Source organism: Sinohyriopsis cumingii, chromosome 19 (genome assembly GCF_028554795.1).
Source record: "Sinohyriopsis cumingii isolate HCF-2022 chromosome 19, ASM2855479v2, whole genome shotgun sequence".
Lineage (NCBI taxonomy): Eukaryota > Metazoa > Mollusca > Bivalvia > Unionida > Unionidae > Sinohyriopsis > Sinohyriopsis cumingii.
Genome location: NC_142979.1, coordinates 18,393,736 through 18,415,760, shown reverse-complemented (window position 1 = coordinate 18,415,760; position 22,025 = coordinate 18,393,736). Strand labels below are relative to the sequence as shown.

The 22,025-nt window shown below is 33.7% G+C and overlaps 1 protein-coding gene across 4 annotated transcripts; it reads right to left on the bottom strand.

The window, feature by feature from the left end:
* Positions 1-6,739: 6,739 nt before the first annotated feature.
* On the bottom strand, positions 6,740-21,672 carry LOC149775214 (uncharacterized). 4 transcript variants are annotated; one of them, XM_089944476.1, is made up of 8 exons: positions 21,470-21,670; positions 19,885-19,957; positions 16,904-17,162; positions 15,966-16,112; positions 14,911-15,106; positions 11,466-12,672; positions 10,439-10,525; positions 6,740-9,825 (listed from the first exon to the last, which is right to left on the bottom strand). In XM_089944476.1, exons 6-8 carry the CDS (start codon positions 11,736-11,738, stop codon positions 9,043-9,045), a joined length of 1,143 nt encoding a protein of 380 aa, XP_089800602.1. In that variant the 5' UTR covers positions 11,739-12,672; positions 14,911-15,106; positions 15,966-16,112; positions 16,904-17,162; positions 19,885-19,957; positions 21,470-21,670; the 3' UTR covers positions 6,740-9,042. The 4 variants fall into 4 exon arrangements, with proteins under 4 accessions (XP_089800602.1, XP_089800604.1, XP_089800605.1 ...); XM_089944478.1 differs by having other exon boundaries at positions 12,405-12,672; positions 21,470-21,669; XM_089944479.1 differs by having other exon boundaries at positions 11,466-15,106; positions 21,470-21,672.
* Positions 21,673-22,025: the final 353 nt, after the last annotated feature.

Here is a 22,025-nt window from a genome sequence, read left to right as displayed (position 1 = left end):
TCATGACGTTAAATGTTCTTCAGTTATGCCAGGTATGTGTTATTGTGTGCCTATTTTGTAAGAAATGAGAGAAAAATAAGTAGGCAAATAATAATTGAGCTAATGATAGTTTTAGCCAAAACATTTACAATTTTAACAATGAAGTAATTTTTTAAATATCGGATCAATATTTTTATTTGTCTTTGATTGCTAGTGTAATGTGTACATCCATATATAAAAAATTTGTAAATGCATAGTTGGGGAGAAAATAAATTCAATCACTTACATGTAACATGTTCAGCTGGCATAACTTTTAAGTCCAAATGAATTATGACACATTGACACCTTCAAAGAGTAAACTGTTCATGAAAGAACTATACTACATGTGATCCATTTTTAAAGAATTTCTACTTATGCTTCATTAATGATGTCATGTAATGTGCTAAGAAACACGCTTTAACTTACAAGCCTTTCAACCAGATCGTCTTCCTGAAATCCTCACATTTCTTCAACTTAATTCTTCTCAGCTGGATAATCATTAATAGACCAAATTTTGATTCCATGATCAATACCTAAACATACTTTGGAGCATACTTTGAGATATAAGTGTACATCAGTTGCTGGACTGGTAACAATGGAGCTGCCTATACATTTTCAAATAGCTGACCACTATTTCTCATTTTATATCAACAACTCAAAAAATATAAATGATATTGCTTCTATGTCACTTAGACCATAAAAAGTATTTCAGTGAGTAGTGTTTTCTGCTACATGTTATTATCTGCCATTTAATACTATATCTATAACGTACTGGTAAGTCTTAAGATTAATGGCAATAGGATGCAAACAATAATTTTATATGAAAAAATTGCATCACAGATCAGAAGAATCTTCATGAAATGAATATGAGGATTTGGATTAATTAATCATATGCTGTCCCACAATGGATCTTCCCTCTCGGTAATCATATACTGTCACACAAGGATCTTCCCTATTGGTAATCATATGCTGTCCCACAAGGATCTTCCCTATTGGTAATCATATCCTGTCCCACAAGGATCTTCCCTACTGGTAATCATATGCTGTCCCACAAGGGATCTTCCCTATCAGTAATCATATGCTGTCCCACAAGGATCTTCCCTATTTGGTAATCATATGCTGTCTCACAACTGTCCCACAAGGATATTCCCTATTGGTAATCATATGCTGTCCCACAAGGATCTTCCCTATCAGTAATCATATGCTGTCCCACAAGGATCTTCCCTATTTGGTAATCATATGCTGTCTCACAACTGTCCCACGAGGATATTCCCTATTGGTAATCATATGCTGTCACACGAGGATCTTCCCTATTGGTAATCATATCCTGTCCCACAAGGATCTTCCCTATCAGTAATCATATGCTGTCCCACAAGGATCTTCCCTATTTGGTAATCATATGCTGTCCCACAAGGATATTCCCTATTGGTAATCATATGCTATCACACAAGGATCTTCCCTCTCCATAATCATATGCTGTCCCACAAGGATCTTCCCTATTGGTAATCATATGCTGTCCCACAAGGGATCTTCCCTATTGGTAATCATATCATGTCCCACAAGGATCTTCCCTATCAGTAATCATATGCTGTCTCACAGGGATCTTCCCTATTTGGTAATCATATGCTGTCCCACAACTGTCCCACAAGGATCTTCCCTCTCAGTAATCATATGTTGTCACACAAGGATCTTCCCTCTCAGTAATCATATGCTGTCCCACAAGGATCTTCCCTATCGGTAATCATATGCTGTCCCACAAGGATCTTCCCTATTGATCATCATATGCTGTCCCACAAGGATCTTCCCTATTGGTGAAGTGCATAATTAAATCAGACCTTATAGTCTGATTTAACAAAAGGAAAAATCCCTCAAAGGGGCAAATGCTTGACTGTCAGGTTATTTTTTAAGCATTTTGTTAAATCATCATTGATACATTATTTAACTCCACCAAACCAAATTTTTATTAAAATAGTATTTTTCCTACATGTCCAAGTTGACATGTTTGCACGATTCCTGTCAGTGCAGTACAAAATTCTTGGTGCCAATCTGACATCAATATGACTTTCACAGCAGTTAATTTGAAAATCTTATTGCTCAAGAATATCAGATACTTTCAACACTTAGCAGTTAAAAGGAATAAATGTCTTATCTAGAATTTCTTTAAATTTTTTTTAGCCAGCATAATCTGTTTATTTGAGTGATTCTTGTTTTCAAAGCAAATCATTTTCAAACGTATTCAGCAGGCATATGCACAAACTGGGATTCATTAAAACAAAAAATTATTGTTTGTGTTATCATGCTTGTAAACCAGAGTACACAGCTGTAAGCCTGAGACAAACCCATTGACCGTAAAACCAATAAATGTGCATTATCAGTTTGTTCACTGAATGCAAGTAAATAAAAACTATACTCAAATTTCACTTGTATACGTACGTGTTGCTGTGTTCATAACCTTTGATTATCATACGTGATAGACCAGAAGACGTGCATTATTAAGACGAATCCAGTCATACCTTGGAATGAAAGTCGGTTCAGCCGTTTGGAAGAAAGGTGAATTTATGTGGCTTTTAGGGTTAGCGATTAGGGTTAGGGTTAAGCTTTTCTGGAGAAAACGTATGAACGGACAGGCCAGATTTAACAGGATTTTACTGCAATACGTGTATCATCAGCACCGATAAAATGGTACCTGGATGATGCAAATCGGTTTAGCGGTTTGCGAGAAAAATAAATTTTGGTGACTTTTAGGGTTAGGGTTAGGGTTACAGTTTTCTGGAGATAACGTACGAACCGAAATGACAGTCTTGACAGAATTTTCTCTGCAATATTGGCCTCATCTAATCCGACAAACAGGTACCTCGCTCATGAGAATCTGTCAAGCCGTCTGGGACAAAAATGGATTTTTGTCTTTTATGGTTAGGTTTAGCGATGAGGGTTAGGCTTCTCTGGAAATGACGTACGGAGGAATATTATAGTTTTCACAAAGTTTTCATTGTTTGAATACCGGGTTCGGAAAAACTGGTCTGATTCCCCACAACATCCGGCCAATGTCAATGTCATCGACTGTCTTTATTTATACCGAATTATACACCATCCCAAAGCTTTATAATTCATAATGAATATAATTCACAATGAATACCGAAATTTAAGTGTGATTCGAACTAAAACTGTTAAGTTGTCCTTTTAATGTATTGACTTATTTCATCTAAATTTTAACTGAAAGCTGCTCTCGGTTTAGTCACTTTTTTTTCTTTCTAACATAATCCCGCATAGAGGAAAATCTTTTTCCATTCTAATGGCTTTTAAATTTAAACTATTGCATGCTTGAAGTGTTCACAAATCTGCAATCGTTGCTGGTATACCGAAAACCTTCCGAATGCCAAAACGTATTAAAATTTTGAAGAATATTTTTTAAAAACATTTTATTTAAGATAATATTTTATTTCATATCAAAGCAATTTAATATATCTAATATATTATTTTTAGCTTTGCAGCATTGTGTAAGAGGTCAACAGAGATAAATTAGATATTATACAAGACCATCCTTGAATAAGCATAAACGTTGCACAGTTCATTACATTTCACATACATACATCTTTCCTTATACACGAGGATCATATTGAATATGTCGAGAAATTAGTATTTGAGATGATCTGATAGACAGGAAGAACAATCCAGCTAATGACTTTTGCATTCTTTGTTCTGCTTGCATACTATTACCTTTGTGCAAAATTTCAGTAATCTTTGCCAAGTTTTTCGCATTGTAGTTAGTGTTTGATTTGGAGTTACGGTTAGGTGTAAGTGTACGGTAACTTTAATTTGCACTGACCTAGGGATAATTAATCGTGTTCTTTAAAATGTTTTTAATAAGAAAAGAAACCTAAATATTTATTTTTGCAGTAGGCCCTGGCTAATTTATATGGAATATTTTCGGTCAAATTTGAGTAAATTTTTTATAGATTTTCTCTAAATCAAATAGTTGTGTTAATGTCGTGTCATATGTAGTGATGTCCATTTATTCGTGAAAATTAAAGCCCAAAGATTTTAAAGGTTTTAATTTTATAATCTCATTGCCCTATAAATCTATTAGATTGTCTTGGTCTATTAGTAATTATTTTGGAAGGACCAATCACTTGTTTGACAAATGACTCTGTGACATTAAAATGGTTACGGGCCGGTTCATTTATATTGTGCTTGATATCAAATATGAGCCTTGCAAATTTGCCATTATGTGTTGGGTTTGCATGTCATACATAGTTTTCCGCATTTTCAAGATGTAGTACGGTAAGTGATACTTTAATGATTGCATACATGATGTCACTTGAGATAGAATCTACATTAATCTATGAGTTTTATTCTACAAAACATGGACAAATATTGCAGCTACATCCATTGCTAGGTGTATATAGGCTACACGAACATGCCTGCTTTGTAGTATCATTTGTTATTTTTCCAAGAAAACGTTTATAATAACTAAGTGCACTACAAGCACTAAACAAATATATTGTTGACCGTTGCAAATATTTTACAAAGTCTATTAAACATAATTGGTTTGGAATTAAAATTTCTGCTAAAACTTTTATCCTCCAATCGAGGTTATTGAATATCTGCTTGGTAACAATGATTGTTCCATGGAGCATTCGTCAGGCACGATAGATTAAAATACATTCACAAAAGCGAGAATTGTCCTTAAAAGGTTATTGTTTTATAAATAAGCACATCTTGGGGATTATCTCGTACTTGAGGACTTCATCCTCTCTTTTATCAAGCGTAACAAGATTTATGCAGATTGTCATTGACCTTTGTCCGTTTGACCCCAAAATCGCTTGGTTTCTTCCTTAACCGAAGTGCAAGTAATACTCAAAGTTTGCGCCACGTTGCTATGTACAAATATTGTTATTGTGCGGAAACCAATTTTCTTCTTTTAGCAAGTGATCTCAACCTTTGGTATAAAATTCCACAACCTTCTTCCTCGCCTCTTGTGCAAGCAGTCGCAGAGTTTGGGTGAGGTATGTCGTTTTCAACTTTTGTTTTTGCACGGAAACCATGTTTTTAAGTCTTTCAGTCACTGTGCGTGCGTGCGTGTGTGTGTGGATTATGTCGCAAACATGTAGCATCATGTCCCTACCCTGGTATCTTTATCCTGAAGCCAGGCGTACCAGTTCTAACACTAACCTCTAAATGCTGAGAGCCAAGCTAGACAGTCTTTGTACCATTTTTATACCGCATTATAGGCGGACATTCTAACCACTTAGGCCACCAGAGTAATTTCGTTCAGACAGTGATCTTGATATTTGTATTTTTGACCCTGAAATCAATCGGCTTCTTCCTCAACATACGTAACGTATCCAAGTAGTCTGGAAGTTAAAAGTCCCTAAAATGGAATGCCACTCTAGCGCAAACTAGATGTCACTGGAATTCAAGACAGTTTCTTCCCTTTGAAATACTGAGTGTTTAATATTCTTCAGTGGTAACACAATTTTCAAATTACCTCCTGTGGTGGATATACTGTATGTCAGCTTGGCAAAGTTTTCATTTAGGACCAAGAAGGCATCATAAAGAGTGATCATGTGGAAATCCCGTTTTGATATTTTCTATTTGTCATAGCAATGGTATGATACCAAGATGGATGCCATAGTGGTCACATCCAATATCACATTGGCAACATTTCTACCTATTACCAACTATACATAATAAGTCTTTTGAAGAGAGACACAATGTCAATAAGACCAGCTGTCTGAAGTACTGACCAAAATGGCACCACAAACTAGTCTTCTGGCTAAAACCAAATGACAATATTTCCCTTCATTTTGTAAGCAACATTTCAAGATGGCCAGATACACCTATTCACTAAGAAATATCCAAAAGGTAATAGTGATGGATTGGTCATAAACTAAAAATGCTGCAAATCCACAACACTAGCTTGGCCATACAATTGTTAATAATAGACCAACCATACATCATAAGAAGTCTTTTTGTGAAAAACGCATGTTTATTTTACCATTCACTGAAATACAGTAATAACAATATTTTCCAAAACGCTGTCTGCTGTGGTGACTGTATTGGATGTTTGAGTGGCACCATTTTCATTTAGGATCAATTAGACCCGAGAATGAATGTGTGTGTGTGTGTAAAGTTATGGCAATACTTGAGATAGTTTAGGAGTAGCAGAAGTGCTAACAATCTTAGCATAAACAGATAGATGACAGACAACACAGATCATCCCATAAACTCTTCTGTGCTGTGACTAGTATAGCTAAATAAACTCTTTAGAAGGTCACAGGAACATATCTCAATGTACAACATACCACCATCCAAAGATGTACTTACAGTGCAAGTTTTCATTGCACTCCTGAAATCTGTGTTAATCATAGACAGGGAAGATGGCCAGATGGACTCAAGGAGTATGGCAACAATAACATAACAGGAATACCGTGCATGGTACATTATAGTGGTTATAAATAACTTTAATCATTGGTCAAGGTATACTACCCTGAACTAAACATAATGTACAGAAGACACTATTTTCACATCTTGATCCCAAATTCAATAGGGCTTATCTTACCCAAAGTGTAAGAATCTGCATAGTTCTTTAACTTAAGATGAAGGACAGTTAGTACCACTTTGCCAAAATGAATACAGTCAAAGATCAACTGACATCATAATATGTCAGCCTTATGACCAGAGCATAAATCATATATGTAAATACAAATTTACTCCAATGAATGAGAAATCAATTTATTCATATTTTGCATGGTAAAATATCAACACATTCACAACAAGCAAATCATTTATTTTTGCTCTTTTTCAAATACATTACAATTCTTAAATACAAACAATAACCATTCACTGAACAAAATAATACAGATCTCAAATATAAATGCATGTCAAATCCTAAACAATGCATGGATCCAAGTACTGTTATGGAAAACATAAATGCATTATTTTCCAGAGATGACCAGCCTTATAAATGCAACAAAATGATTTAAGTACAGTTCACGAAAATAAAAATGTCTATTTACAAGTTATCAGCCTAACATGTTATCAAGTATATTCTATTCCTTTTTAACTGTATAATGGTTATGAACCTTTCTTACCCAGAATTGTAATTGGGGTACATAAATCTTAAGCACACACACACACACACACACACTGGAAATACCACGCATTAGGCAAAGTACTATAAGACATAATTTCCAATCATGTAAAGTCTAAATTTTCCTTAAGCAGAACACACGCTCTCATAAAATTCCATTCTTCTCACAGCAACTGATACATGTACAGGAAATATTTTTCTACCAAAAACATATGCCTATTACTTCCTGTTTAAAAATCTCTGAACTTAACATTCATATTTTACAAAAAAATGTGTAAAAAAGTCCACTTTAAATCTATGACAGAAGACTCATTGGTACCTGATAAGTGACATAATCAGCATTACATTGGTAGTTACAGAAAAAACATTTTGGGTATTTTCATGAAGTAAATAAGTCTACAAAATCCTTAAGCATCAAATCATCTTAGAAAATGACCACAATAAAACAATTGGGAATGAAAATGATACAAAGAGGTTTCATATGAATTAATTTCTTTTAAATTTAAGAAAAGATAATGTATACGACTTTACACTTTTCCACATAACTGTAAAAAAAAATGCTGTACGAAAATCTGTCGCATGATAAAGGAGGACAGACTGTTACATGTAACAAATATGTGGGGACAATGTGTCACATTATAATTAGGTACAGACACTTCTGTACAGGTTACAAATGCATGGGGACAACATGTTCAATGTATACTCAATTTAAGAGTCTTGGAAAATAGATGAAATACTAATCACTGCAGTTTTACCACTGGTCTGTTTAATTAACTTAAGAACAGATTTGGTATATCATGTGCTAACCACAACACTATCTGAAATTCGTAACAAACATATCAAAATATTTATAGATTATCCAAAACCAGCAAACTTGAAGGATCTACATATTTTATTCTACTGTCAACATATTTTATTCTCAAACAACTTGCAATATAAATATATCCATTTTGTAAGAGAACTGCCTTAAAATAGTCTTAAGATGCATATTATAGACAGGGACAATAATCTGCTCAAATATGGTACATCCATTTGCACAGTAAATCATGCATATTAAATTTGTTGTACTAGACTGATATAAGTACAGTGTGGTTAGTGTATCAACCAACATAACTGAAAGCTAATGTACATCTTTTGCAGTTCTTCTTTTTCTTCTGGCTCCATTGGTGCATAAAAAACTGCAAGTAGTGATTGAATTTACCCATTCCCATAGCTCTTGCTGAATATTTGATGTGCTGAAGAAAAGCATTTGTTTGCTCACATATTTCAGTGTTAATTTCTTTTAACAACATGAGACGTGATGACTTGTATACTGGTGGACACTTATGGGAAAAGCCATGAAATGTATCATGAAAAAAATGTGTTTTTCCAAAAACCAGGTTCTTTATTCAAACAGTACTCCTCAAGCTGGCAACTAAAATCATAAAATATTTCTTCTGGGGCATTTTCCATGTATGCATAAGCAGAACAAGCAGGATCTTTTCTCCCTTCATGTCCTGGTATCATATGATATCCATAGCAATGCCCATAATGCTGTGGGTCAAACCAGAGAAATAAGTATGTTGTACCCTTCCTTCCCACTTCAGGGTAATTTTTATGGCATTTTTCTTCAGCTCTTGCAGGTTCATCATCATAAGTACTATTATGAGATATTTTATCCATTGTGTATTTTGGAGTGTCTCTTAACTGCTTACCGGGGGGGGTGGGGGGGGTGAAGTAATATGCTCTCCCAAATTTAGCAGGATTATAACTACCTGGTTTAGGATTAATCTGGTCTGGTTCTTTACAGTTTGAAAAAAGCTGTTTCACTCTTGACACCAGATGGTCCAAAATTTCTAAAGTTGCTGAACATATACAAGTATTCGTGACTGCAAATAATACATCTCTAATTTCAGGAGAAAACTTGGCAACTCTGTTTATAACATTTATGTCTAAATCTGAATTTTTCCTAAGTAAATCAAAATAGATTGGAAGTCGTCAACAAATCGATAGGGAATAATGCTTGAAATGGAATGATTTGAAGACAGTATCATAAAAAGAACTGCTAACTTTCTCAATACTCGGCTGCTACAACCATTTTGCATAAAAATATTCAACAGTGAGTGAAAGTTTCTATCAACATGCTGTAACAGAATATCATTTCGGTTTTTTTCCTCTTCTAAAGGTAGCTCATTAGCACTGCCCAAGGTACCAAGCACTTTCTTAGAAAGGTAGAGTAAGTGATTTCTACTCTGAGCTTTATCCTTTGAATCATGATCACCCTGGGCAAAGCTAATGAAAGCCCTCTTATTCCTTCGATGACAAGGATCTATTGAAAAGTCATTCGTTGGAGTCTCTATTGGTACAACTGTTGAATGTTGAATGTTGATGCCTATCTTAGTTCCATCAGCAGCTAACAATTTTGGACTAAATTTGCAAATGGAACAAGGCTGTCTATAATCTAAATTGAACTTACTTATCCAGGAAAAAAACCAAGCAATAAAAGTATTATTTGACATAAAAGAAGCAGAATTATGACTGACACGTTTGTAGAAGCTATTCATGATTGTACAATAGAAGCCAAAAGAAATATATGAGTTCAGAACATGGTCCACAAAGTCCCAGCCAATTTCATCGCCAGCTCCAGTATCCCTGGCAAGAAAGTGGATGGCCTCTCTCTCTCCTGGACCTATGTCACAATCCCGAGTGCCACTTAAACAATGGCGATACCAAATCTAAATACAAAATAAGAAATATCAGAATCCTGATTAACACTTAAACAACTGTGATAACAAATCTAAATATAAAATCACACACACACACACACAAAATGTATCATTTACCAAATAAATAAAACATTATACAAACAAATGTAAAAACAGATTCCTCACTGATAAAAAGTTAAGACTATTATCTTTTATACTGCTGGAAACACTAAGGCAAGTACACTGTCTTGACCACTGAAGTCAATCTTTTAATATCATAAAATTAGATGCTAATGCATGTTGTGAAATTTGTGAGTTTTCAAAGAACTAGATTTGGGTTTGTAAAGCAATAGAAAGATTATTCTCCCACATCCCCATAACTTAGTCGATACATCTTCGCTTGATAAAAAGGACTTATGCATGCCAATATAAGCAACAACATATTTTTCATTTGTCGGTATAAAATGTTTTTTTGTGTGCATATTTATGCTAACAATCTTTGACATAAAGACAGAGATATGAATAGATAGGAACAAATAAAAATGCCATGCTTTCTAATAAAGTGGTTACTTAAAAGATGAGTTAGTTCATCATCAATGAACTGAAGCTCACTGAAAGAAGAAAATAAAGCAAAAATTTATACCTTGTGTTTTACAGGTCCATGACATGTATATACAGTGGAAATATGGGATACTGCAATTGTCTCTCCATTAGGAAAGACACATCCTACCTGAAATCAATCAATTAAACAAAACTTTAAGTAATTCAAATATGACTGAGGAAAAGGATGAACAGAGAGTGAATGTTCAAGGACCAAACTTTAACCAAATTTCTTGTTGCAATGTGACAAATATTTCCTGAAGATGCAGCATAACCAAAGTAAATGCACTTTTATTTATTGTGTACAGGATGTGATATTAACTGTCTAGTCCTGGTCCATCTGAACCTGTACTGAATCCCATTAACATGTGCAGAAAAATCTGACAATGATACAATTGTTTTAGAATGAAATTTGATTTAAATTATGGATAAGCAATTAGTACATATATTGTATAATTTTCCATAATAAGTAATATGCATATGACAATTCTGTATGATAGTCAATCAATGAAAGTACATCCATCCTTGGTCCACACAAATACTGGAAGTCACAAAGACGATGATTATTCTGTATTCCAGATGTTTTCTTTAGGCAATAACTTTTTTTCTCCAAGCAATTTATCCTTCCTTTATTACACACTAGTTGATAATGCACTAACTCTTCCATACAAAACTGATAGATAACCTCAGTTTTTTCATGTAAACATCATATATTTTTCTCAAACAGTATGTTCACATTCCCACTCATAATAAGTAAGAGAGCTGATGAAAGATACGTTAGAAAAATAATGTATGGTGACTATGTAATTAAAACTGTAACCAATAATAAATGGTAATTACAGGTAATTTACTTCTGTTACATGCATATAGTTTGTATAATTGTTGTAATGATTTATGTCAGTTGTTGATGTGATCACGAGCATAATATTGAGCTACCTGAATGCATTTTACCATAGACCCTTATTTAATATTAGTTATTTTCATTCTCTTTTAAATACATTCTCCCAAATTAAGTTTGGTTTGGCATTTTACAGTACATCAACACAATGTAGTTTATTGGGGCAAAGTACCTTGCCAAGAACACACCACTGTAATTGTATCTGGCCTGATCCCATCAGTAGATCCATCCATGTGTTAGCATGGACTTTCAATTGATTGAGGTGAGGACAAAGGGTCTCAGCATTGTCAAGACGGAGAACTTTACATTTTGAAGATGAATAAAGTGCATTACAAAATCCAGACTGACAAGATAGTCTATTGTCAGTGATATGAACAAAAGTACATGTTTTGTCATCATCAGAATACACTGAGAACTTCAAAGTTTTATCAGATGAGGTTGGCATCTGGCAAATAGGCTCATTAATTTATCTTTGGCAGCTTCAAGTTTTTCAATTATCTTATTTTCTGACCTGGAAGAATTATTTAATAGAGAAGGTATATGGTCTCTGATCAATTCATTAAAAAGTCTCATATGGCAGCATTTCACATCACTCAGATCTATCTCATCAAGATTTTCCTGAGGTATACTTATTGCGGCTAACTGCAGTAATATGCCATACATTCCACAGCTACAAGACAATTCAGTTATCTATATCTTTTTTGGTCAAATGAACATAACAGTCTTCCTGAAACAGTCCAGTTGTCATACTAACTTCATTCATTGTAAAAATATTCACATTAGCTGCACTACGTCGCCAAATTACATGACCATTTTCAATCATTGCATATTTGAATTTATCATAACAAGATCTTTCTTCAGCTATATTTTCTGAAGAAAACTGAGGGTCTACAGTGTGTATGTTTGTCATCAATTCTTCAATTGTCAAACGTCAAGTAGGTTCATGACGTTTGCGTTTGGATGCAGGGGGAACTATGTCACCATAATCAGATGACTCGGGTAAACTTTCAAATGTGGAAGTAGACTGAGCTGGATCTAAGGCAATGTTTTTATATTTGGAGCAAATGGAATAGAACTTATCCATGTTACCCTCTCTAAAATTGTACAGCACCTGATTCCTTAGTGAAGCAGGTTTATACTTTTCTTTCATATCTGGAATTGATAGCCACTGGGAATAAGAAACTGTCTTGTGCTGCCATTTATGCCAATTTGGAAACATGGAGATATATTGAAGCTGCTGATCCCATGAAACTGGATATTCAAGTGGAACAAAGACATCTGAGAATGTAACTTGTTGGCACATACAAACTTCAGTTCTGTGAGTTTCAAAAGCGGCCTGAAAGGCAGTCCCATCAAATCATTTACTGGCAGAAAAAAAACTGAAATGTAGGAAAAGAAAACATATTATTCTTTTACTGCATGCTAGTTGAAACAAATCTGTGATTAATATTTCTCGATGGAGATTTTATGCAAAACGTAAGACCCTGCAAAATGACTACACTACAAAAGCAATTGAAAATCTCAAGTACCAATTTTTTCTCTTTAGTGTATTTGTTACAGATTGCAAATAGTAAAGCCAAACCCATCATGAGATCTCAATCAATTTTGTACCCTGCAAGAATGATCATAAGTCAATTACTCATGTCACATTTCAACAATATCATGCACATACTTGAATGGCAGCATGTAACAGTGATCACTCACAAACACAATATCGAATTTTTCTTCCAGTAATTAGGTTATCAAACGGGTATTGTACAGATTCAGTTCTTATTAAAAAAGACCAATAACTAAGTCAGCAATTGAGCTGCAAAGACACACTCATTAAAAGAATCAAGTTCACATACAATGCAGTTAACCTAACGAATTGTATTTGGTTTTTTTTGAAAAGGCTACTAACAATGATGCTCACAGCTAGAGGAAATGTGAGCAATTTGATCATATAAATATACCAATGCCTCCTCAACATCACACCCCTAGCCCATGATGAAGACGCGTAGAGCTTAACAGTGCACAACTGTTTTTAAAAAAGTGCAAGTGAAATGCCTGTAAAGAAACTTGTCTTCTCATGATGAGCTGAACAAGTACCAAGTTTCAGGGCAATCCACTAAATACTTTGAGTAATTGCATTAACAAAATTTGGTCATACACTGTATCCACTGTAATCCAAAAATGTCCACAACCCTTACAAATATCATGGGAGCACAAAGATTTGTACATGCAATTTTAGATGAATATTGTCACACGTGCCAATTTTCATGATCCTTTCAAAAAGGCACCACAATCGGTAGCACTGACAAGATTTTAACAATGCATTCTGCTGCACGACAATACATCAGACTAAAATTGCAAAAGCAAAGTGAACTGTTTATATGAACATTTTCAAATGATGACTGTAACATGCAGTTACATGGCAATCCAATGAAAAATGTGAGACAAGCTGACTTCACAAAATCCTATCAAACATTAATCTAAGAAAGTAACTAGCTCTAACTGAAATAGCAGCAGAGATTTGTCAACGTATGCAACTTCCGATAATGATGAAAACATTTTTCCAAATGTCATGGCAATCCAATGAAATCTGAAAGATTAGATGATTCATTAGATTATATTATGCACTGTCTTTAGATTGAAGTCAATAAAGGGCAATAATTCTAAACTTAATTAGCGGAACAGTGATTTGATATATGCATTATTTGTTAATGAACATAATATTGTACTGAATTTCATTACAATCCATAAAGAAGTTGTACAATTTGCACTCACAAGTTTGTATCATGCACTGCATTAATCTACAAAAGAAAAATGAACAAAAATTGCAGAAGCACACTGATTCATTAATATATGTATCTTCTGATAATGACCATAGGATTTACCAAGTTCCTAGTCCAATTAAAAACAAAAGGACTAGTTCAGGGGGCAATTTTGTTGCTGGCTTGCCAGACGAATACCTGTGGGTTCTGAGGAAGGTCATTTAAAATTGATGGCCATCGGCCCAATTAAATTTTCCTCCATCATTATTTTCCTCTGATTGGGAGAGCCAGTTGATTTTCTGCAGGGCCAATTGATTTTCACACAAGATGGTCACACCAGCCAATGGAAAAAGTCTGTGTCACATCAACCCATGCTAACTGTACTAACAAGACTGTGACATTCAATTACAGAAAGAGCAATACATATAATAAAAATTGCAGGGGCAAATGAGTCTCGGATTCGGATAATGTGGTTATGTGAGAAAGCTTGCTGGTAGCTTATCGTCGGTCGGTGGTTCTTTCTGGGGGTTTTCCGGGTTCTTCCTCCACCATTAATACTGGCCGCCATGTATAGCCTATCTTGTGCTGAAAAATGGCGTTAAACCCTACAACAACAGCAGGTGCAAAGTGACTGGACAGTTGGTGCATATTTAGGTAATGACCAGTACATATAACATGTTTTATGGCAACTCATATAAATATATGAGAGACTAATTGTCTTAACAGTGTGCTGAATGGAAGGAAGGATAGACATATATGAATTAGCATATGGGCATGGTTATAACAAATGGAAAATGAAAGATGGATATAGAAAGACTGATGGAAAGGTAATAATGATTTCCTGCATTTCTTCTTAATACTTACTTCGCATTCTGCTTGTCTTTGTAGCTCTTTTTCTTCTCTATGTACACCATCACCCCCATACACTCAAAATTATTTTCTTTGAAAATATTTGTTTGTATGTGATGAAGAAGATGATCTAACGACTTCCTAATACTGTATTTATTTTGGAACAGTATTTCGGAATACCTTCTTCCTGTGGATGGTAATTTCTTTGACTCTGTAATGAAACAAAAAAAAAAAAACAAAAAAAAAAAACAACACTATAAGCATAATGTTACTGTGTTAAACTTGCTCACCACAGACAATCAAATGTAGGTTATGGCATGCATCTACTTGCCAGCATGCACAAAAAAAGATCCATACCCTCTGTCAAAAGAACTAAACGTGACTATTTCGATGCAAGTTATATACATGGTAAAATATACAAGGTATAGATGTTAAATTTCTGTAAAATGTACATAAAGTATAAAGGTTTTACTGGGATGAATGGTGCAATTTTGTTTGCAGGTTTAGTGCTCTTTGTGGATGTCATTCACTTTATCTTACTTGTTTCCTTACTGTAGCTGCTTAATATTTAACAATTTGAAGGTCTGGTTAAATTGCTTTGATGTTGTTGCCATTTTGGTTTCTGGCTACTTTTCTTTTATAAAATGACATATTTTCCATTTTTATCACTCATAAGATCATGTGTTCTACTTTGTTTCCTCATGTACCTCTTGAAATAAAAATTACTTGACATCTAAATGATGTACTTGTCTTATGGACACTACAAGACATTCTTCTGTTTAAGCTGTATTCTCAAACTTGAAGTAGGAGTTGGTAAGTGTATATTACTATGGTACCAACACTACAAAGTATAAAATTAAATGCACTATTAAACATTAAAGACAATCTTCTGTTCACATTTCACATCAACAATGCCTATCTTGTTCTCACTTCATTTTTGTTCAAAGTTAGGTTTTAAGATAGTTGATTTTGTGGCTTCTAAACACTTCAGTATTAACTAGAAAGCTGGCAGGCTACAGGTATATTTGGTCATGTATTAGTAAGAAGAAAGCCTTGAATAATGCACAAACCTGGCTCTGGCAGCTTTTTGCGTTTCTCGGTTAGCAAATTAAAGTATTCTCCTTCAGCTGCTTTGATATCATCCAATGTAAATATGTTTTCCCAAAAAAAATCCTCGTTTCTATCACATTCAAGCGCCTGTTTGATAATATCCAAACCTTGAAAGAGAAAGATTTATAGGTAAAATGTTGTGCCTCGATTCTGGAGATAACAAATCATGCAGACAAAGACTCATCCACTATAATTCTTCAGAATGAAAAGTTAACAATGTTTATCAGATGCAATACAATTATATATATATATATATATATATATATATATATATATATATATATATATATATATATATATATATATAATCAATAGATTGACTTTAACAAGGAGAAAACAACATTAAATATTTGTATAAACTGATAACCTGATAAAAAAGCTATACCTGTAAATTTTGACAAAATGACAATGTTAAAGATAACATTACTGTAAGCCTAATGTGCTTTCATTAACCACACATATCAGAAGATTAATAACTGTTCTCTGACAGTCTTAATTTCAGTTTAATGCTAAATGAAATAAAACTACAAATTCAACTTCTAAAAACTTTCCTATCAGTGGGATAAACAAGGTTTTAAACTACACTGTTCTAACTTAACTGATATTTCAACATACATTTTTATACTTTTATAGCTGCAACTAGGGTATGATAGTTTGTATCCCTCCCCTGTGGTTTATTTAAGGTGGTCATAGGTCAAATATAGAATAAATGCAATTACAAAGAGATGTCGTAGAATAGAATTTGACAAATGCTTACAAACATAAGCACAATGTACTCTGTTCTTTGATCACCAGTTAACCATCCAGTAATTTGGAGCCAGTTTGAATGTCCCAAAAGCATGAGCATTTGCTTTCATGAGTCTCAAATGTAGCTATAATGTTGTGATGATGTGATTACCTTTGCTTTCAAAGAATCCACTGAAAATGCCGCTTTAAAAAAAATCGTAAATAGTGCAGACGTCCCTGGCGAAATACAACACGATATGCATAGCCTTCTGACAATCCTGCTATTGCCGTGTCCATCATACTCTTCTCCAAAAGGAACATGTAAGATGTTTCTGGTAAAGTTATCCTTTGGAGAAGATGGCAAAAAGCTGACTGCCGAGTCACTGCTGCATGACATAATTTCATGTTACGTCTGAGATTGGAAGTCCACTCTGTAAACACACAAAATAAAAAGATCATATATAATTAAAACCAGTCTGTGGCAGTTTACAGACACTGCACACAACTGTTTACTTCATCATTATCTATAGAAATATTCACACCACCAATATATTATTAGTTCTACGTATCTACATCTTATCCACCACCTTAACAAAACTGACTGAAGATAAAAGGATCTTTCAAATGTATAAGAAGTGTATGTATATACATATATATACACATACACACACTGGCCCTGTTCTTATTATGTGGCCTTTTCAATTGAGGACTAAATGTTTTGTGCATAAGTGTATAGAATGTACATAGTACGGTAGTAAGAAAGTTACATACAACTTCAAAGCATTTAACATCTTCATTTAAAAGCAGCATTAATTATTAAAATGTTCTTGTCTTAAGAACAGACTTATTTAAATTGAACAACTGAATAATTCTTTTTCTCGACTTAAGAATGAAATGCAAGTGAGGTATATTTATCATGCAAATTGCAGAAACATTCAAAAATGTCATTTAAATCTTGGTACATATACAATGCTCTTTCCATTTACTCCATTTTCCAATGCTGATGAATATCCTCCTTATCTGTTACAAAAAATGTATTGGATTGGAGCCTTTCCAACATGAAGCGATTTGGGCCCCACACACCACCGCTAAGGATGTTGAGTCGAATGACTTTAACTTTTCTTTTAAAGTAATAGGTCTCCATTTTCGTGATGAACTGTTAAAGTTTTCTAATGATTTTTTCCTTTTTTGCTAATGGTACTGTACTGCAATTGATTATGAAGATGAAACTTTTGTGGACAAAATGCCTAGTTTATAAAGGAAGTGATGCATGAGTTGTCTCATGATTTTCTGGTCTTTGTCTGGTACTCAGTGCTGTTCAAGGTTAATTTCTTCCTGTGTGCTAATCCACAAATCTATTTTTAGCCCATGAAGACCATTTTGTAATCCTGGCATTTATAGATAATTATATATTAACCTTAGTGGTACACTCAAACCTGACATTGGGAAATAGACATCAGAAGAGATAATCATGTTACTTACTGTACCAATCAAATATTGGTTTCGGACACATATTAAAATAAAATGTTGCCACTTGTGAAGTGAGAATCTTACATTTGTGCACAATTATAATTGCTGCTGTTTGCATTTGAGGGGTGGACTTTCTTGGGGATACTTTTAAACAGGAACTCTTCAGTGCCATGGAATTCTGGCCATAAAAAGTGGGTGGACACCGGTCAAAGAGACATTCAAGAGGGGGGCCACTGTATATAAAGGCTTCTAATGTTTTTTGTTGAACCCGATTGTTTTAACAGGGCAAGGGAATTATAAAAGCATGAAAATGACAATAGTACTGACCATGAATAATACAAAATATTGAAATATGTATTTCATGAACTAATGTGTGAGAATATATGCAGGTTCCTTTCTGGATGTGCTGTTGCATGGTTATCATTATCAATTTATAACATATTTCCCTTTCAACTTTTTTTATTGTAAAAAATATATTTTCTTACATTAACATTTAGTTTGGAATATTAACCTGAAACAGTAGTTTCTTGTGAATTAAACAAAATCAAATTTAATATTAGTTAACAGGCTCAAGTCCATGAAAATGTATAATGCTTACATAGCAGACAAATTTGGTGAGTTTGATGGTGAACTAGCTCAAAAATAGTATTCTGTTATGGATAATAAAGGTTATTTCTGTTGCTTACATCTTATCTAATTAATGCAAGCCATACAGGTTAACAACCCTGACAGTCTGTATTAAAACACATTATGATTTGTGGTGAGACAAATAAATGTGAGGATGATGGATGGATGGACAAGGACATGGAAAAATTATTTTACAAATATTCAAAAAGAAAAATTGTGAATAGCAAAAGGCACATCAGAATCAACAGCTTAAAAAGGCTAACAAGTTTTATAAAAGATATTTTGAATTGTTTGGGAATGATGCTCTTAAACTGAAAATGTGCTTGACAGTCTAATACACAGATGGCAAGATGGAATCCATTTATACATCTTTTGTCAACTTTTGTTATCTTGGGGGTGAAAACAAAATGTCACCAAAGTACTATTGTGAAGTAATCAATCCATAACAGGCCTGCACAGGGTTAAACTACTGGTATTAAACAGCTAAGATTCCAATGATTTGATAAGTTTTGACTACAAAACACTGCATTTGCATCATTTTTTAAATCAGTCACAGCTCCTTAAATGATTATATTTATTGTCAGAATAAGATGTCATATCCTCTCAAGTTTGGTTTTCACTATGAGTTTCCAGTGTTTCACCATTCACTGAATGTCTCTTATACATTCTTAACTTTAAAACTGTTGGAAACACCTGGAGATTTGAGGGATAGATCCTTGCATACCAATTTTAAGTTACTTTATACAACCATACAAGAATCTAGCATTTATATTAATTTTAGAAACATTTTCTTGGACACTGTATGCATTAATGGACATTTCATCATAGTAACAACTCATTTACCTCTCCACTTTGAACAATATTTGAAGTGTCTTTTGTGAAGATAAAACAACAGAAACAAAACTATTTCAGCCTTTAGAAACCAAAGCTTAATGAAAGCACTATATGTATCAGAACTGTTATGGAGGACAATCTGCAAATATAGTTGCTTAGTAATTTAAAACTTTTCTGTTAGTCATATGGAAATGGATAATCAATGCACACTTAGAGAACTACCTTTGTTTTGCTGCATTGTTGCTGTGTATATACCAAGTTCTGGACGGTCTGATGGAACACCCATGACAAGCACCTGCAAGAAAATAATATCCTTCATAAAATGCTGGGTGGAGATGGAAGTTTACATGCAGTGATTTAACCTAACCAATTAATAAATAAAAAAACACAGTATGGCCACATGTGTATAACACTGTATATGGGTGTTTATTATTTTTTTAACAATAGCTTTTACAAGTTTTCAGTCATACCGCTATGTCTGAATCCAGGACAACCAGTCTTAACACTAACCTATTAATGCTGAACGCCAAGCAAGGCAGCTGTTAGTACCATTTTTTTAAGTCTTTTGTATGACTCGACTGGGGTTCAAACCTACAACTTCACGCATCCAAGGCAGATGCTCTAACCACTAGGCTATTGACACTGTATACAATCATTGAGCATATTTATGGATGTATGTATGTAGAGAGAGAGGAGGGGGTATTCAACATAACACCAGTACATGCCTTAAAAAGCCAACCTAATTTGGTCAAAAAATATTGAAAAAACTAACCAATTTCATATCCCTACTTGTACTCTGGAAGCTGATGCTAAATTCAACTAAAACAAGATGAAGAAGATGGAACAAACATTAAATCTTGTCTTAGATATAAATATGACATTTAAAATGATGTCTCATTATTACCTAAGTATGTTGAGTGGTTGGCAGAGTTCTGTATTCAAATCATATGAAATACTGTATGACTATTTATCTCGGATTGCCAATTTAAAAAAGGAAATGTTATCAGAGCAACTCATTGATCTTGGTGCAAAAATTTGTTTACCTTCTTTTATTGAGAACTAAAGTGATTACTATCACTGGAAAAGATCATAAAACAGGGCCATAAAGTAACATTTTCATATACTGGTCTGAGTATATTATTCCTTTTCTTAGATTTACGTAGAATTTACCTTTATACCATATGCTGTATTACATACCGCTTATACTAAATAAACCTTATAAAATAAACTAAGAAGCTGGAGTCTTGTTTAATTCATTATTTAATTTGATATGTCATACAAATGAGTTAACTATTAATAAAGTGCAATTATTGGGCGACAATACTGAACTTTCCACCAATGAGAGTCACTCAATATTCATTTAAACATTCTTATTTGTAAAAGTTTAAACAGTAACTTGCAAATATCGAAATACGGGTAATGAGTATATTACGTATATCGTGTTACGAGGTATGCGGCAGCCTACGAATAGCTTTAAGTAAATTATATACACGGCGGCAGTGCTTATAGTCTTTCCAGACATGGTAAACGGCAGCTGTTAGGTGTTTTAAAGGACGATTCAAATTGTCAATATAGGTTTTAAACTAGAACAACATAATCCATGGGAAAGGAGTAACTTGCTAGAATTCTAAAATATTTCCTCTTTCAAACGGCTATGAATAAAATCACATTTTGTTTTCTTTAATAGACCAGCCATTTCGGGTGGGTGGGTGGGTACGGATGAGATGATAATTTATAATTGGCAGCTGTTTGGTACGTCTATAATACACACATTGGTGTAATCTTTTCAAGAAATTGAAATACAAACCTGTTCACTGCTCTCACTGCGTAACTTCTGGTAATGTGTACTTCCAGAAGTACTGGGCACGCCAGTGTTCATTCTTGATGGTCGATTTTCATCTTTTGACGCCATATTTACAGCTGCTGAGTTTGGTTTTGTGTGTGATGTCATGACCACGTGACACACTTTTTGGAAGAAATTACGCGATTGGTTCCAACGATTTCGCATGTTCATAGTCTGGATATAGAATTTATAATTTAGTCTGATATAGAATTTATAATTTAGTCTGATATAGAATTTATAATTTAGTCTGATATAGAATTTATAATTTAGGCTGATATAGAATTTATAATTTAGTCTGATATAGAATTTATAATTTAGTCTGATATAGAATTTATAATTTAGTCAAATATAGAATTTATAATTTATTTAGTCTAATATAGAATTTATAATTTAGTCTGATATAGAATTTATAATTTAGTCTGATATAGAATTTATAATTTAGTCTGATATAGAATTTATAATTTAGGCTGATATAGAATTTATAATTTAGTCTGATATAGAATTTATAATTTAGGCTGAT

Bases quoted from the DNA above. Each gene is read 5' to 3' on its own strand.
- LOC149775214 (XM_089944477.1), bottom strand. From the start codon at position 11,738: ATGCCAACCTCATCTGATAAAACTTTGAAGTTCTCAGTGTATTCTGAT. The intron at 10,526-11,465 runs GTACTTTGCCCC...GATTGATTTCAG, and splicing joins AGTGGTGTGTTCTTGGCAAG to GTAGGATGTGTCTTTCCTAA. The intron at 9,826-10,438 runs GTATAAATTTTT...TTTTGTATTTAG, and splicing joins ATGGACCTGTAAAACACAAG to ATTTGGTATCGCCATTGTTT.